This window comes from Lytechinus pictus, chromosome 3, assembly GCF_037042905.1.
Source record: "Lytechinus pictus isolate F3 Inbred chromosome 3, Lp3.0, whole genome shotgun sequence".
Classification (NCBI taxonomy): Eukaryota; Metazoa; Echinodermata; class Echinoidea; order Temnopleuroida; family Toxopneustidae; genus Lytechinus; species Lytechinus pictus.
The window spans coordinates 9432866-9452779 of record NC_087247.1 but is presented as its reverse complement, the minus strand read 5'-3'; the positions used below and the strand labels follow the sequence as shown (position 1 = coordinate 9452779).

At 37.7% G+C, this 19914-nt stretch overlaps 1 protein-coding gene across 1 annotated transcript; it reads right to left on the bottom strand.

The window, feature by feature from the left end:
* Window positions 1-685: 685 nt before the first annotated feature.
* Window positions 686-6611, bottom strand: LOC129255934 (small ribosomal subunit protein uS12). The gene is made up of 3 exons (XM_064096309.1): window positions 6550-6611; window positions 1376-1662; window positions 686-884 (listed from the first exon to the last, which is right to left on the bottom strand). Exons 1-3 carry the CDS (start codon window positions 6551-6553, stop codon window positions 738-740), a joined length of 438 nt encoding a protein of 145 aa, XP_063952379.1. The 5' UTR covers window positions 6554-6611; the 3' UTR covers window positions 686-737.
* Window positions 6612-19914: the final 13303 nt, after the last annotated feature.

Below are 19914 nucleotides of genomic sequence, written 5' to 3'. Positions count from 1 at the left end.
TCCTGGGGAGTGTTTCACAAAGATTGAAGTATGACTTAGGTCGCACTTAAATGCCGAAGCGTACACGATATGCAACGCGCAATCTTATTGATCAATACACAGTAATGCTTGTCCTCTTGGCATGATCTGACCAATACTGTCATGTCTTTTATACCAAGCACAACTAGACATTGAAGTGCGACTCTAGGTCACACTTAATTTTTTGTGAAACACCCCCTTGATCACATGAAGAGGGAACCCAACCCTATTGACAACTTGCTCTGTCAACAGGATGGGGGGGGGGGGACAAATTGATCCACATCAGATAGGCATAAAAAGTTATGAATTCTGCAAGTTACAATCCAAGCACACGACAGAAATTCAATTAACCAAGGTCAACGAGTGTCAAGCAACAGTGGCAAACAGAATATTCATCTCTTGACATTTGACTGACATTCCTCACGCAAGTTCTATTAAACTTTCACCACTCTGAACTTCTTCCTTTCCTTTTTTTTTTAACACAAATCACTGACTAGTCACTACCAGGATTAGATTAACCTTTCATTTGTTTGGTTTCCTTGCAAAAAAAGGTGTCACATATTAAGTTATCAATGGCAATGAGGACATTCTTGCAAGGACCCAATAACATGTTTGAAGATGCAAAACACCACACTGGACCAAATAAAAGGAGCATATCAGACCAATATTGCCTACATGTACATGTTTATTTTATTGATAGTAATCCTTTGCCAAACCATCTATGACCTAGGACGTTCCTTCTTGCCCTTGAAGAGAGCCCACAGTGAGACATTGGCCACCTTCACAACCTTGAATCGAACTCCGGGGATATCACCGACGGCGTGTCCCTTTCGACCGAATCCAGCAACCAAGACCTCGTCATTCTCCTGTACAATACAAAAAAAAAAATGTTTTATTACAAAACAGATTAAAACAAAGCAATTGGGTACATGAACAAAAGTCATGTATATCAATATCACCTCTGCTGAATGCAATATTTTACACTTTCCCAACTTTGTGAGTAGATTGTAAGAAGTGGCACAGACAATTCTACCATTAATCATGCACTTTATCATCAGGACTTTGTGGTTTTCTCCTGAGCACCAATCCCAATTAAGTTATCAGATATGATAGATACGTGGAGCCTGTCATTCGAGAAGATTATCGTTCTGAGAAAGACTTTGGAAATAGATGACACTTTATTCTATTTCATTTTATACTTGAACTCCCATAGGTAAAGTGATTTGGGTCTTTTTTTTACTTCATAATTTTTTTCATTGATGGTCTGAATAACTTTCACATATACGCTTCTGTGATTTTTAAAGGAAAACAACATTGTGTGCGAGTTGGGTTCTCGTTCAACCTTTTCTTAGCTTACCTCGATGAAGTTGAGGCAACCGTCGTTGGGTACGAAAGCTGTGATCTTCTTGCCGTTCTTGATGAGCTGCACCCTGACACACTTGCGGATGGCAGAGTTGGGCTGCTTGGCCTCCACTCCGACCTTCTCCAGAACAATGCCCTTGGCGTGAGAGGCACCTCCAAACGGGTTGGCCTTCAGAGCAGTACTTGAGTGAGCCTTCTTGTAATCCTTGTCATGCCATCGCTGATCTCGGCGGTGAGTGCGCAGCTTGCGAGCTGTCCTTAGACCTCTTGGCTTTCCGCTTCCTATATAAACAAAGAAAAGTTTGACACCAAGATTTTTCTTTTTAGTCTTTTCAGTGAAAAGCCATTCCACATGAATAGGTACAGCAAAGAGAGAGCTTAAAGTCTGAATTCAACAAATATTTACTTCATAGCATAATCTCACATTCCAATTCTATTTCTTGAATGTTGATTCTTTGTGAAAATTATAATCTTGAATTATGATTTTGCAATCTTTGTGTGACATTTGAACTCAATATAAAATTGTTATAAGAAAAATTAGACCTAGAGGGTCTATATCCTGATATTTTCAGCCCAAACCATATTTTGAGAAGTGATTTTATATTCAGAAGAATAAATAAATATATGCAGGTAGAATATTCTCTTCTCTACTATTACTAGTAGATCTATTATAGATCTAAGGTTAGGCCTACAAGGTATGGTACGGTGCCCCAAGTCTGCATATCTGTGTGATTCTTATTAAAAGAAACCCGGCATCAACCACAAACTTTACAATACATTGACAGAAATTCATTAAAAATATCTGAGTCAAATTGGTGGAAAAACATTTAATTTCAGGCATTTCATGTAACAGCCTCAAACTGCAGCATTTTCTCATCACATAACAAGAATTGTGTGTAAAGTGAACGGGTGCGCAGAATTGGAGCACAATTTTTTCTTTCAATCTATATGATATTCCAAGAATATCATAAATTTTTAGATTTTTGGCACACTAACTCATGAGGTACATCAGCAACTAAAAAATATTCTGAAATTTAATAAAAAACCATGCTTAAAATGAATTGATTTTTTAGGTGCGCAGTCATGGGTCCCCCCCCCCCCAAAAAAAGAAAAGTATCAACCTTGGGCGGTATTCTGAAAATCTGTGTTAGCACAAAAACGTTATTAGCTAACACGATTGGTATTTTGAAAATCGTGTTAGCATAAAAAACATACATGTGGCCCAAGTGGTAACACCGCATATGGTCATGAAATATGCAGTGCGCAACGCGCAAGCCCATACACGGTGTTAGGATGGAAGAAAACACAAAATTTTGTATTCTGAAAATGGTGTAAGCAAAAATTTTGTTCAAAGATAACACAAACATTTAACACTGCAATAAGGAGGTCAGGTTGGGGAAGACGATTACTGCAATTTTTTTATAACAGACGCAAACGTCCACAACACATACTGGCATATAGCTCTCGTCTGAGAAAACTTCCTGAAATTTTCTTTTTCCCCTCTACCTTTCTCTCTACAAACAATGATTAAACAACAATTTCTTGGAACTTCCTGTGAAAATACCATTCAAATGCATCTTTCATTTGGATATTTAAAAATCATTATCATTAATGCTCATGAATTATTTATTTGGTTACTTTTTGCCATTTCCTAAAAAAGACAAAAAGGAGAAGAAAATTAAAAACGTCTAAAAAACAAAAGCACAACAGCAATTAATAAGAGTGGAATTGTTAAGAACATGGGATTGGGGAACTCTTTTATAATATTCACAAAATTTTTTACACTTTTCAATGGTTATATAGTCAAGGCTCGACATTAGCGGTGGCCCGGTGGCCCGGGGCCACCAAAAATTCACCTCGGGCAACCATTATTGATAAAATGTTAAGTTTTGGTGGCCCGAATCGGGCAACCAATAATTTTCAAAGTAGCGCAATTTTTCTCCCAATTTTGCACGCATTTATCAACTTTCTACAGCTCAAATTGCAAGCCAGTTCGTCATGCGCCCTTTTTGTTGATCTACACACAAATACACACACACACAGTTTGCATATTAGGCCTACAGCTATAGCATACAGTAGCTATTATCCAGCCAGCCGCGCCGGCCGGCTGGCGTAAGCTTTGCATGAAGCCACTGCATACAGCTGTGCTCTAGATCTAGCTCAGCCCATTCAGACTCAGGGAGCTGCGATAAAAAATGTTGCTGCTGAGAAATCTTCCACAGAACTTTGAAAATCTAAGTCAAAGTCACCTTTTACACCAATGAAATGCAATTCTACAGTCTATATTACGAAAATCTGGTGTACCCTGATTATTTGCAAGTATTAAGAAGAGGAATTATGACCTCTCTTTTGACTCAAAAAGACCGATTTCCACATGAATTAATACACATAAAAACACATAGGCAAGTACATCACAGTCCCACGTGTGCATTTGTATGTATGTTGATACTTGGTTTCTTTCGAAGCTGTGTATTTTCTAGCCTTAAACAAACAGACAGTTTCTTTCTTTCTTGTTTATAAATGACTTCTTAAACCACTCTTGAGAAAGTAAATACTTTGGGAAGGCATTTCATTGATATGAAATGTGATTTTTTTTCCAACATTTTGGCAAATATAGGGAAGGACTTTTCTCACACTTTTTTTCCAGATATAGTTTTTGCCGTTTTTTTTTTTTCTTTCATTTTTTTTTGACAGTGGTTAAACCATTTATACCCCTTCCCATTGAATATGCCTGATTAAAAAATATGTTTCTACTGAAAATAAAATAATACAAACTAAAGGATATAAAAATAGAAATGTGCCATTCCCAAAAGGTAAGTGAAAATTATATACTTGGCTTTTAATTATATTCCAGTCAGAATAGACTGTTGCCACAGCTATCAAAAATATATGTAATGGCTTCTTAATTTTCCCCTTTTCCCCATTTTTATATTAACTTTGTTTTATTAATTTTTCTTTCATTTTCTTTTCTTTTTTCTCTCTAATTTTATTCTTTTCTTTTTTTCTTTTTTTCCCTGTTCTTTCTTTTTTTCCCTGTTCTTCGTTTTTTCTTTCTTCGTTTTCTTTCTTTTGTTTTATTTCACTAATTTCTTTTATTATTTTTGTTTTCTTTTTGTTATATACTTTTTGAAAATTATTTTCGTTTGTTTCTCCCTTTTATGCATTGTTCTAATTTTGCAGCATATTTTTCTGTGATTTTCTCCTTCTATAATATGCTGCAAAAGAGAAAACAGAAATAAACTGGATTTGGGGCATGCATATAATCTAGGTTTTAGGATTCAAAGAGGAAGGAAGGAAAAACCATTGTTTTGTACATCTATCTGAGTTTGCTATGCACTATTTATTTACTTTACCATTATCTCTATACAGAGATTTTAAAAAAAGTCCACACAACCTGCGAACAATACAATTCATTTATTCACTTTCAATCATTTCATTTTTACAACGATAGAGACAATTACCAATTAGCAAAGTAAAATAACAGCAAACAAGGTTTACATACAAGATGTATAAAGTGAAAGGAACTTAGTGGTAGTGGCTGCAGAATTAATTGTTTTATTCATTTTTAATGTTTTTCTTTATATTTTTCGGGCCACCAAACTTTAATATTGGGCCACCAAAAAAAATTATTTGATGGTTTTGGTGGCCCGAATGGGCCACCACCAAAAAAAGTTAATGTGGAGCCTTGATATAGTACTTTCCAATGATTAGAATTTTCAACTTTCAATAGCTTGTAATGCTCAGTAGGTTATCCATCTCTCGGATGAGGGGGAGGCAAGGGTAAAATTTTTTTTTTTTTTTTTTTTTTGAGGGGGGCGATAGTTCTGTGCACCAAATTATAATAAAGAATTTTGAATAAGGAGCGCACAGAAAAAAATAAAATTTTGTATGTTTGATAATATTTCCATGTCAGGTTTAATGTTTCATAAAGTGCTTTTCTTTCATGCTTTTTAAATTTTGCATTGCATAATTTATTATTTCAAAATTATTGGGGACAAAGAGATGTTTGCCCCCAATAATTTCATGGGTTGATCGACCCCTGCCCCCACCACAATCGATCGAGTCCTCCGTCTCCTGTAATAATTTCGTACCCATGCTGTCTGAAATAATCCATTCTTAATTGCAACAATCACCCCTTCCCACGTCTGGCTCTAGTCTAACTTTTAAGTTTTCTTTAGCCATACATTTTCAAAGTCTTTATATCCTCAAAATAATAAAATATTATAAAAATAGCTCATCAGTGATTTTGCTGTTTTCTCAACTTTTCTCACAGAAAACACACACTCGGTAAATACGATACTATTTTCAAGTGAATAAAATATTTCACTTCTTTGACTAGGAGTAGGACTAGTAGGAGGGGTGTGATTGGGAGCCGAGCGATATCGTAGGGGGACGTTGACAAAAAAAATCGCCAAGATTTTTACAAAAAATCTTGGCGAAACCTTTTTACACATTTATTTGTGTAAGTCTAGACCTCTAGTCTAGACCTAGATCTTTATGGTAAAACGTAAAAGTTTGATGAATTTTATGCGAATATTGTGTTCGATATGATTGAATTCATGAAGTGTTTGGTAATACGATAACGGATAAGTACCATACGATCAAATTAAATCCTTGGCAAGGCCTTTTTTGGCTTAATTTTCATTGTCAAATTATTCAAATCATTGTCAAATTATTCAAACGACAAATGAAACATTTTTCTATTAAAATCCTCCACAAAACTGATATGGCATAAAATCTACATTTTGTAGTCTACAGTCTTACTAGACCTGGTAACTGTAAATGAATTGGAGAGTGATGTGCACTTTGTAGAGTGAAGCGGCGCACTGTCGCTTCCTGCAAAATTCCAGATAGCATACGGTACTCATGTATGTAAATACGCAAAGCCAAAGCTACGGTACCGTACAGAACCCGGTACCCTATACGGTACCGTGGCCGTATACGGTATTTACTACACAAGAAGAGTCATGCGAATTCAGACGCGACATCTTCGGTATATTTGAGCAACTAGCTCGTCAAAATCTCTAGTGTCCAGCAACATATGACAATGAATTTTGAGAATTTTCAATAAACTAAATATCTTAGGTACAGGATTAATCTAATATAATGTATATGCTTATGATAAAATGCGTTAAATATTGTGATTTAAGGGCACGTGGGATAACTAACCCATTTCGAGTGAGATTCATGCACGTAAAAAGGCCGAAAATGGTCAATTGTCTATCGTTGAGGGCGCGCGAAAATTAATGCTTTGGACATTGTTTGCATGGATATTATAAATTTGATTTTTAGATGCAGACAGGGGCCTAAGGGCCTTCAGTCCCTCCGCCCCACACATTTTTTTTCCAAACCGTGTATAAAAACATAAGAATTACCATCTGATTTTTTTTTTTTTTTGCATTGTCACCCCCCCCCCCCTTCAAAACTCCGCGGCCCGCCCCTGGCAAAGGGGCAGAGGTGCATGGTGCATTTTAGGATTATGTAGGGCCTACCAAAAGTCAGGAAATATTTTCCAGCCTATATATCTAGGCCTGTAAGTCCTGCCAAATTGACATAGCTATATCCCGGGGGGGCCACTTCCATTCACGAATGGATACCATGCGCGACCATGGGGTCTCGAAAAGCACCCTAAACACGTAATTTCCATATTCTGAAAATGCACCCCTTAACAAGTATTGGCGTGTGAAACCCTACCCTTAACAAGTATTGGAAACAAGACGACACTCTTGGCAAATATTCCCTGAAATGAACCCCTAAACAAGTACAGGAATGTTTTATTGTTACGGGTCCTTCGGTCGTCGGCTTTACCTTATTTGGTTTAGTACGACCCCACCTTCTACACATGGGCGGAAATCCCAGGGGGGACAGGGGGGACGTGTCCCCCCTACTCAAAATAGTAGGGGGGACACAATATCAAATGTCCCCCTACTTTTTTTTGTCTTTTATGATGGTAAGAACTATATCATTCTAAATCGAAATAAAACATGTATTTTGGGACGAGTTGGGACGAGATGACCGCCGTACTTTTGGGATGATAACCTTTTTTTTCCTTGTCAAATTTTCCCGCCCGTTGTCCCCATAGGCGGATCCAGGGGGGCCAAGGCCCCCCCCCCCCTATTGGCGGAGCAAAAAAAAGAAAAAAAGGGAAAGAAAGAAGGAAAAAGGGAAAAGAGAGGAGAAAAGAATAAAAGGACGACGCGTGCATAAAATAAGATGAGGGGAAGACTTGGAAAAAAAAAAGAATCTTTCGTGGCACTATATAAAATTTTCGCTCGCGCTTCGCGCTCGCATTGCCTGTTAGGTGATTTACAATTAATCTTGTTCAATATGGAGCTCAAATATCAAGTTTGGAAGTCAATATACAGAACATGTTTCACCTCGGAAATCGAACTTTCATTATTTTGTGTGATTTACAAATTGATTTTAAAAAGTGTCTGTAAAAATGTCACTTTTATGGTCTGAATAATTTTATCAACATTTGCTGCTTGCTCGCAAATTTTGATTTATCAGGTACCTATTATTTTCGTGTATTCCATAAAGTTTTCAAGATATCCCTTTTCAGGTCTGATTGTCAAGACGTATCAGCTAGCGCTGCACGCTGGCATTTTGATTGGCGAGTTATGTATGTTTCAATATTGATAATACAACAAACTACTTAAAATCCCCTTTTCATGACAGTTTATAAAAAAAGTTAGCCCTCATTAGGCATTAATAAATATATTAATTTAATAATTAAATTGTCCCTTTTGTTTTATCTCGCGCTTAGCAAGAGGAATAGGAAGATAGTCATCAGTTTCATGACATGTTTCTGTTTCTGTTTGTGGTAAACTCCCGTAGGAACTCGGCAGGACAGCATTTTTTGCTGGTAAACGCCAAGCTGGTATATAACCAATTACCTTGGAAACATTTTACGTCTAGGTTAATCAGTCATAGTGGCTGACGTACAGATATCCACTCTTGGGCCTTTTTATCAAAGTGGAGACTATGACAGAGTTGGGATTCAAACTCACAACCTTGCGATTATGAGTCCAATGCTCTAACCACTGGACCACACGACCCTGACATGTCGTAAGGATGTCCCGGTCCTATGTCAAAACTCAAAGTACATGAAGTAATAATAATGAAAATTTTAGCTCTTTTTTTTAAAGTGCGATCCATATCCACCTTACAATTTTCCTACAAAGTGCTTGAAATATAAAGCTGTAATTGACTCTTTTTTCAGATCGGAATATTAAAGTTTCATGATCAAAGATGTATTTAGAATGCCTAGATTCTAGGTCTAAATATGAAACACGCGCGCGCATGTTTATTCAAATACTCAACTTGTTCTCTATTTAAATCATTATCCAGTTTCAGATCACAATATCAAAAATTTTCTGCTCGCGCTTTGTGCTCGCATTATTAATGTAGGAAGCCCGGGGTAGGAAGACCCCCTATTACTCATCCTTTTTATGATTTACAAAACATTGATTTTGATTGATTTATTTTATTTAAACACGGTAAAAAGCCCTCGATCAGCCTCGATATCACCCTCGATATGGCTGTTTACAAAACATGAACAGAGTGGCCCATTTTTAGGTCTAAATCTCGATTTTTTTTTCTGCTCGCGCTTCGCGCTCGCATCAATTGTTGAATTATCATGATTATATAGCTATCCTGTTCACGATTACAAAAATTGATTAAAATTTTCAATTCTTTCTTTACAAATTTTCAAAAATTTTCAGCTCGCGCTTCGCGCTCGCATTTTTTGATTGTTGAAATATGTAACACCTTCATGGCTAAGTGCAAGCAGTCCTTAACAGGTATCTTTTCAACAGGTACCAGTTCAAAACGTATATAAAAATTTTCTGCTCGCGCTTTGCGCTCGCATTATTAATACTCATCCTTTTCATGATTTACAAAACATGAATAGAGTGTCTCGTTCAGTAAATATTATAGGACTAAATCTCGAAATTTTCCGCTCGCGCTTCGCGCTCGCATCAATTGTCTACTTATATACCTATTCTGCTTGAGTACAAAAAGTGCTTAGAATTTCCATTCTTTAGGTGAAAATGTCACCAAAAAAAATAACGCGCTCGCATTATTTGATTGTTAAATGCTAACTGCACGCAGTCTTTAACAGGTATCTTTTCCATCAGTTCATTTCTGCTCGCGCTTTGCGTTTGTAGTAATTATTAAGTTGCATACACATCTTTTCAGGATAACAAACATTGCCCAGAATGTTCAAATTTTAGGAAAAAATACATAACATTTCCTAAAAATTAGCTCGCGTTTCGCGCTCGCATCATATTAATAAGGATTATGATATTATATATAATAATAATAATAATAATATAGGGTATTTATATTGCGCACATATCCACCTTGTTAGGTGCTCAAGGCGCTCCTATATTACCCGGCTAAGAATTTATAAATTAAGAAATTATGAAAATAAAGCTAAGAAGTGACTAATGAGGACTACCCCTTCAAAGAAACAAACACAAATCATCTTCGAGCTGCCGATCGGGAAAATGTGGCTGAAACAAATTTCCGCCCCCCCCCCCCTATAGGCGAAGGCTGGATCCGCCCCTGTGTCCCCCCTACCTTTTGGGAGAGATTTCCGCCCCTGCTTCTACACCTCGCGCAAATCGGACTCTAAACACGAAGTGTTGGGGCAAAATGGACATCCTTTATAAAACATTTTAATTTTGTTTTATCATTCCCGCAAATTCGACCCTAAACACGTAATTTTCCTGGCGAAATAGACACCCTTTTTTCATTATTTTTGTGTTTTTGACACCCTTATCACGTTACGTACGTAACGTGCCCTATCGTGAAAAGGACATCCTTTTTACGTGTTTTTTTGGTCGCGCATGGTATCCACTCGTCAATGTAAGTGCCCCCCCCCCCCGGCATGGGCGGAAATCCCAGGGGGGACAGGGGGGACGTGTCCCCCCTACTCAAAATAGTAGGGGGGACACAATATCAAATGTCCCCCCTACTATTTTTGGTCTTTTATGATGGTAAGAAATACATCATTATAAATCGAAATAACACATGTATTTTGGGACGAGATGAACTTACTTTGACGATGATAACCATTTTTTTTGCTTGCCAAATTTTCCCGCCCCTTGTCCCCATAGGCGGATCTAGGGTGATTTACATATCTTGTTCAATATGGAGTTCGAATATCAAGTTTGGAAGTCAATATACAAAACATATTTCACCTCGGAAATCGAACTTTCATTATTTTGTGTAATTTACAAATTGGTTTTTAAAAAGTGCTCTGTAAAAATGTCAGTTTTATGGTCTGAATGTTAACATTTGCTGCTTGCGCTGCGCGCTCGCAAATTTTGATTTATCAGGTACCTATTATTTTCGTGTATTCCATAAAGACTCGACGTTTCGGGCAGGTTGACTGTCCGTCTTCACTCCTGAAGACGGACAGTCAACCTGCACGAAACGTCGAATCTCTCTACTGCTTCTACTCATCATCTCCACTCGCCGACTCAAGCCAGCAACTCCTCATCCATCCTACTACTCAAGCTGTTTCTTCAACTCATCAAACTATTCTGGTTTACAGTCCTTTTCAGGACTACTTTCAAGAAAGGAATACTCTACTCTCAAATCTCCACTTTCTCGCCTATCCAATTCCTTTTCTTCCTCTTTCCACTGTTTCTATAACACTCCACATGGTGTACCGTAAACCACATCAGCGATTGTATATGCCACCATTCAAACCTTCAAACAACATCACGCTCACGCATGTTTATTCAGATATACTCAACTTGTTCTCTAATTTAAATCATTGCCCAGTTTCAGATCACAATATCAAAAATTGTCTGCTCGCGCTTTGTGCTCGCATTATTAATGTAGGAAGACCCCATATTACTCATCCTTTTGATGATTTACAAAACATGAACAGAGTGGGCAATTTTTAGGTCTATAAATCTCGATTTTTTTCTGCTCGCGCTTCGCGCTCGCATCAATCGTTAAATTATATAGCTATCCTGTTCACGATTACAAAAACTGATTAAAAATTTCAATTCTTTCTTTAGAAAGTTCAAAATTTTTCAGCTCGCGCTTCGCGCTCGCATTTTTTGATTGTTGAAATATGTAACGCCTTCATGGCTAAGTGCAAGCAGTCCTTAACAGGTACCTTTTCAACAGGTACCAGTTCAAAACATATTTAAGAATTTTCTGCTCGCGCTTTGCGCTCACATTATTAATACTCATCCTTTTCAGGATTTACAAAACATGAATAGAGTGTCTCGTTCAGTAAATATTATAGGACTAAATCTCGAAATTTTCCGCTCGCGCTTCGCGCTCGCATTATTTGTTTACTTATATACCTATTCTGCTTGAGTTACAAAAAGTGCTTATAGAATTTCCATTCTTTAGATGAAATGTCAAAGAAAATTCAGCTCGCGCTTCGCGCTCGCATTATTTGTTTGTTAAATGCTACTTTAACATGTATCTTTTCCATCAGTACATTTTTGCTCGCGCTTTGCGTTCGTAGTAATTATTAAGTTGCATACACATCTTTTTCAGGATAAAAAGAACAAGACCACAATCAGTTCAAAGTTTAGGAAAAAATACATAAAATTTCCCAAAAAATTAGCTCGCGCTTCGCGCTCGGATCATACAAATAAGGATTATGATATTATATATTAATTTATAAGAATAAAGCTAAGAAGTGACTAATGAGGACTATCCCTTCAAAGAAACAAACAAAAATCATCTTCGCGGAGCTGCCGATCGGGGAAAATATGGCTGAAACAAATTTCTGCCCCCCCCCTATTGGCGAAGGCTGGATCCGCCCCTGTGTCCCCCCTACCTTTTGGGAGAGATTTCCGCCCCTGCCCCCCGGGAGCTATATACAGCAATCCGGGGGGAGATATATATTTCAGGTGGGACATGTGTTATCATCCCCTCCCCCAATAATTTATGGTCGAACATCATATTATTTTTTATGAAGCAGTATAATTTTGACAAAAGTATGATCATGATGATAAAGATCCGATCGAGGCCAATTCATGATCATGATATAATGATTTTTGCATGCCTACGGCATCATGAGGATTTTTTCGTAATTTTCTGATGTTTATTAGGCCTATTGTTATCAAATGAAATTATTACTTTCAAAAATTGTTAAAAACAGATGAGGAAGACAACAATCCAGGATGAAATATAATTAAACAAAAATGTTTATATGTTATGTTTTTACACGATATTATCATTAACTCCCCAAAAACAAGCGCATGGGTGTGCCCGGTTTATAAACTACCACACCTTTGAACATATCACTTCACTTTTGTTATAACATGCCTGTAAAATAATTTGAGAACATCAAGAAATTATAATTAGCCCTCAGTGATGAGTGCACAACAAAGAAGCAATGATGAGAACCAACAGGCAAGATTTCTCAAAATGACTCATTTTCAAGTCAATTTTTTTTTTAACTTAGGCCTATAGCTCGCGCTTCTCACTCGCATTACCTATCTAGTCTCTAATTTGTTGTAGAAAAAAAGCTAACTTAATATATTTCGGTCTTAAGGACAACCCCCCCCCCCCCCCCGGCCTCTGGAGTAGATGTGGGGATGAGGCCGCGGATGCCTAGGCGTTTCACATCTGTGATGGTTTATGACATGATATTGTACTTTTTCTCTTCCCTTTCTCTCTCTTATCCTTATCCCTAATTGGCTAGCCATCACAAAAATAGATATTTGTATCTCAAAGGTCAAAATTGTGCTTTATATAAATTGGGCACTTGTTTACGCCATGTCTGCATGGCGGGCATTTTTTTTTACTCGTAATGCTTCAACACCCCCCCCCCCCCTTGAACAAAATAAAAAGAAATGAGAAAAGTATTTACATGGCATACCAACTCACCAACCACCTATAGATCAGGGGCGGCGGAGCGAATTTGAAAGTGGGGGGCACAGGGAAAAGGGGCATATTCTTTTCAAAAGGGGCAATATTTTAAAACAAACGACTTATTTACAGTGGCATAATGAGCAAAAAAATTCAGGCGGCTATATATGATGATGCACAGCATTTGTATAGCGCCATGTATCTGTCAAAGACATTCAAAGACGCATTGGAGGAGCCAGCCAATCTGGGTCGCCTACAAGGGCGCGCACACAGAACTGTGACCCGCAGGTCTCTCCTCCCGATAACTGGGGGAATGCAGGTGGACCACTACACCGGGGTTTCCCCCTACTCTTATTCGAATAGTGCAGTGGATTCTTAACGTGCAAAGGTGGTGATTCTCCTCTACACGGGGCCTCGATCATTTAACGTCCTATCCGAGGGACGGATTGTTTTCCACTGTAACATAGCCTGCATCTATGAAACATGGGAGAGACCTTTACACACAACGCACTGGCTTCAGTCATCCGCCCGGGGTGGACTCGAACCCACGATCTTTGGTTCGACGGGCAGACGCGTTACCGACTGAGCCAACTTCGCTCTCTCTATATATGTCGTATCACGTTAAATCTATAAGAAGTTGCGAGCGAGCGAGCAAAATTTTTGACATTTTTATGACAAAAATCCAATTTTGTGATAGATTTCAACATAATATTCAGAAAAAAGTTTTTCTTTTCCTTCATAAGTAGTAACATATTTAAACAATTAGAATATTGTTTTTCTCTAACTCGTGAACACATAAAAACCGGTCCTTCTCAGGTGAAAGGGGGTACAGAAAACATTCTTGAAGGCATGGACCTACCAGTGTGTCCATGATGAGGGTAAACAGGGCACTGATATGAGTAAGAGCGCCTATTAGAAGGCAAAAGGGCACTTGCTAATGGCATAAAACGGGTCATTCTCAGGTATGAAAGAGGCACAGAACACGTTCGTGAGGGGCACTTTTCCTGGGTAAAAAGGGGCACTGATTCAAGAAAGGGCACTTACAAGAAGGCAAGGGGCACTTGCTCACACTTAAAACGGGTCCTTCTAAGGTGAAAGGGGCAATTAAAGTACACGTTAGTGAGGGGGCATTTTTCTTGCGTAAAAGGGGCACTTTTTAAGTGCGTCAAAAAGTGTGGGGGTACTGTGCCCCGGCCCCTGAGGATCACCGCCCCTGACCTAGATATACCATCTTCCTAGGAAGTTGATTCCTCACCAGACCCGTCACCAGCCACCTGTCGATGTCAGTGCGCCGTCAAACAGCTCACCATCTACTGTAGATGTCCCCTTGATGGGAGTTTCCTTAATTTTCTTACAATTTTAAATGTGTGAGTGCATGATGTTTCCACTGCATGTGCTTTTTCTACAAATACCCTGTAAATATATTTTTTTTCATATTCATTCCATGTTTGGGTATAATAAGATTGACTACATACAAGCTGTGCTTCTCAGTCGGGGGTCCCAATACTGTCATTTTCAGGTATTTTTTGTTTGCTGTATACATTCCCGTTTTGAATAAATTCAACTCAATTCAATTTTCCTTATGCGTATTTTTGATTTGTCAGACGACCATTCTTCATCTCATTGTACTGTTTGATTTGATGTCATTATCTTGGATTAGGCGACGAGATTTAATTTATGGGATCGTTTTTAGGGCAATTTGTAATGTATTAATATTAAGGATTTGACCTACGGCGCGCCTCCGATCCCCTGCATACAGTAGGCCCTACGTAATGAGAAATTAACCAAGGGATTGATACGACCTATATCCATCCGATATTATAGGCCTACTTTCATCCTTTCTTGTGATGTCCTCAAATTTCTAAGGTCCCTTTGAATACTTTCTTTATCTGTCATGCAGGGGCGTCGATCCATTTTTCAGATTGGGGGGGGGGGCAAAATCATTAACGTTCCAAAGGCGCTCGATCGTACAAAACACCCACCCACACACACACACACACACACATATATATATATATATATATATATATATATATATATATACATATATATACATATATGTATATATATATATATATATATATATATGACTCATGAGACACAGACACGTATCTCACTACACAGATAGTACGAGTGCCGAGAATGAGCTCAAATTTCTTTATATTCTGAGCTGCAAACTTGATATTCTAAGCATTTTTTGTACCAATGATTAAGATTTGTATCTAAAAGAAGAATAGATGCGAGCGCGAAGCGCGAGCTGAAAATTTTGATATTTCGATCTGAAAAAAAGACAGTTTACTGGACGTTTTTGATAAAGAACAAGCTATATATCCAAGAAAAGATTATTGCAAATTGAAGCAGTTAATTCTTTTGAGGCTTAGAACTGAAAACGGGACATTTACATTCACCAATTTAATCATGAAAAGTATGGGTTTTTGCTACAGAAATGATGCGAGCGCGAAGCGCGAGCTGAAAATTTTTATATTCCAATCTGAAAAGCGGACATTTTGAGCTCGATTTTAAATAAAGAACGAGTTGTGTATCTCAATCTCGCTTGCTGAACATTACAATCTTGTTTTTTTTTTATGCATATCCGGAAAATGATATGTTTGCCCCCCCCCCAATATTTTCATTGATGGGGCGATCGCCCCCCTGCCCCCCCCCCCCCCAGGATCGACGCCTGTGCTGTCATGTGACATCTTTTTTTTAATTCCAATTAACACCAATACTGAAAAACACAAATCCCTGATTTTGTTAATTTTAAATATTCAGAGCAGTGTGATCAACCCGCTAATCCTTTAAGCCGTTATGCCATCTTCCATGATCCCTTAGATAAAAAAAAAATACGTATCTAGATAGGAATCAAATCAAGACAGTGTCACAATTTCAATTTGTGATTAACTAAATGGAAAGGCATGTTAATTGCCTCATTTCCGTTATCCCCATATGCGAAATAAGACTCAATTACTTGTTAGGATCCAGACGCAGGATACACAGGGATGGGCGCAGTGATCCCGGGGGGACGGGGGCGTGTACGTCCCACCTCGAATTTCGAATTTTGTGTAGCGGCCTATCGGAGAGAGTTGACCGTTGCCCCCTCCCCCGCGAGAACGCCGTGCACGCATAGGGCAACCCCTTACCCATATAATTGCACCTCCCATATTACTGTACAGCTTTTCGTTGATTTTTTTTTTCATTTTGATTTTATTTCATTTTATTTTTGTTTACATATTAATAATTTATTTTATTCTATTTTATTCCATTTTTTAATTTATTTATCTATCAATTCTTATTTATTCATTTATTTTATTTCATTATTATTATTTTTTTATTATTATTATTATTATTATTATTTTTTTTTTTTTTGGGGGGGGGGTTTAAATAGCCCCTGACTCCAATGGAATGTCCCAAATGGAGTTGGAGGTAGTGTACTATTTGCGCCACTGCGAATGAATGCAATGCCCGGGGTAATTTTATACAATGGAAACAGCTAATCGTCCCCAAATTAGCTACGTCCCTGGGGGCATTTTTCTTCTTCTCTGTTTAATTACCTTTTAAATCAGCACTCTACAGCTTCAGGCTCGGAGTCATCGTCACTTTTAAGAGCATTTCTAATATTTTTGTCATCGAAGCCGTTGATTTTCACATTTGGATCACATTAAATACATACCGAAAGTCAGCATATGGTTTACTTTTCAAACGGTTTTGGTGGGTTATGGAGGTACTTAAGGACAGAACCTTTCTATATAGGAGCACGACAAGTTTCCTTTTAATCGACCTTCTCTGGCCACTATATAATTGGTTGTGTTTTGTATATTATTTTATATTTGTATTCAATTTGTTCTTGTCTGACTGACTGACTGACTGAATAAATAAATAGATAAATTAATCAATTAAAAATAGATAGATTAGTAATAAGAGTGGCAAAACTGTTAGACCACAGGCATAAGGCCCGGTGGGGGGGGGGGGGATATACCCACGAAATAAGGCGTACGGGGATGTGCCGCTGGAATGGGTCGCTTTTTTGGAAGAAATCCCTGAAACATGGGTCCATGGCCACAATTTTTAGATACTGGCCTTGAACAATTTGGGGTGATAACCTTTGTTTTTTCTTTTAGCTTTCAAATTTTAATAAATCATTAATAATGGGTACCTTTTTAGCCAAAATGACCCGTTAATATGGGTATGGGTTTTGAACCTTCAGCCGCACACCCGCGTTCAAACCAATTCTAAGTACCCCCCGGGGGGGGGGGGCTTAAGGTACATGCCCTATAGAAGCAGAATATGACCTATTCTTTAAATTGGTCGTAAACTGATCCGTCACACCTCGCTTGTTTGTCGCTGAACGTATTTGAACAAATCGCATTTGCATCAAATATTTAAGCATAAAGAGGTAAAACGATTGAAATTCAGCATTATAGGAATATAAAAATCATAAATATATATTATGTATATAAATCTGCTTTGCTGTGAGCCTTGAGGTCAGATTAGAACCAAAATCAGCTTTAGATCGCAGCCGATGCTGGTGTCAATACTTTTTTTAATTGAATTGATTTTATTCCTCCAGGGATTCTCGGAATATACGGAATTTCGAGTTTTATAAAACTATTTGGAACTTCGTTGACATTTTGTAGGTTGGATTGTTAATATCGAAATGCTGTTAGAAGTTGTGAAAATCAGATCACAAACGAATTGCGTAGTTTGGGCCATGCAAGCTCATTTTAGGACGTATAATTTCGTCGTCATTATCGACGACTTTCCAGACATACATGTATTGCACAACTGGAATATGACGTGACTTTCATTAATAATTGACCGCCTAATAACCGGTAGGTTAATGACCACATGTTTTCGTATATTTATAACCAGATTCTTGTAATTTTCATACATAAAACTTAAAAAAAAAAAAAAAAAAAAAAATCTGTGTATTCTCAAAACTTTTATACTCAATAGCTCTATGCTCAAAGTTATTTACGGGTCTTCATTGAAAGTAACGGATCTATTCTATACCCAATTACATGTTCTTGTATAATGATAATGTTGCTAAGTTTCACAGCGGCAAGCGAAAATTAATGTTGCAATATTTCTTGAAATATGATTTAAAATTCATTCGATATCATAGCCAGTGGTGTAACTGCGGGGGGGGGGCATGGGGGCACGTGCCCCCTCCCCCAATCGGCTGGCCAAAAAAAACAGGGAAAGGGGAAAAAGAGGGAGAAAGGAAGAGATACGTATAGTGGGAAAGAAGAAATTATTGTTTGATTTGATTTGATTTATTGATTTCCGTTTCACAATTGTACATAATATGATAAACATAACATAACAAGGTCGAAAATACTACAAGACATAATATATATATATATATATATATATATATACTTGTAAATAATTCAGCATCAACGCAAGACGTAGCTTCCATGTATCTCTTTATTACAAGCTTTCGGCCAATGGGGCCTTCATCAGGCCGGCATTGAAATTAACTTGGGATTCTGTTCATCAGGAGGAGTAGTGAGTCTTGTGCAGGTAATACTATAATTCCAGTGTCAGTGAGAGTGTGTCGACTGGGTGTGCAGGTATGAGGTAAAGTTGCGTTGATGCTGAATTATTTACAAGTGTACATAGAACATGACGCGCTGTAATACACGTTATGCAAAGGGCCCTCTTCTTTTATATATATATATATATATATATATATGTATATCGCCTCATCTCATAGATTTAAGGAACACAATTCAATAAATAAAGTTATCTCAGGTGACATTTGTATTTGTTCATTATAATCACTAGCGTACCTACGGGGGGGGGGCAGGGGGGGCACTCTGCCCCCCCTGACGAGCCACAACCCATACAAAAGACAAATACCTGCCCCCCTGACTAGCTTAAAAGACCTTTGCCCCCCTGACGAGCTTGAAGACCTTTATTGCCCCCCCCCCCCCCTGATGAGCTTGAAGACCTTTTTTTTTTTTTTTTTTTTTTTTTTTGCTTGTCAATTTTTTTGGCGGCCGATTTTGCCCCCCCCTGTGGAAAATCCTAGGTACGCCACTGATTATAATGTTATATTATGTTATGTTATATTACATAAGAAACATTTTTTCATAACTTTATTAAACATAATTTGCTCAGGGCATATGTCTTCATTGTTCCTGGTGCTCGCATTGTAGGTTTAACGAGATTTATAATCCTGTTGTACTAAAATCTCCCGTTTTCAAGTCAATGTACACCAAATATATTTCCTCCTACTTCGAGTTATTATTATTTTATGTAGCAACATGTGCTTCTTTTTCATGACTACTTAATGTGATTGCCCCATTTTAAGGTCTTAATATAAAACATTACCTGTCCGTACTTAGGTTCGCATTAGTGGATTGGTGAGATATGTCTAGCTGCTCTTCATGAATTCTTAAAATCAGTCCTTAAAATGTCCCTTTTTCTGATTTGAATATAAAAAAAAATTCAGCTCGCATCATTTGGTTAGTGAAATACGTATGTTAATCATGATTACAATGACCACAATTGCTTCATTTGTTTAGATGTAATTCTAACAAAATCAGCAAGCCCTTGGCACTCGCATTAGATGACTATGGTGAGAAGTGTATGCTCTTAATGGATTCCTAAAATATAGTCCTCAAAATGTCCCTGTTTGGGGTCAATATATACAAAAAAATTCAGTTCGCGCTTCGC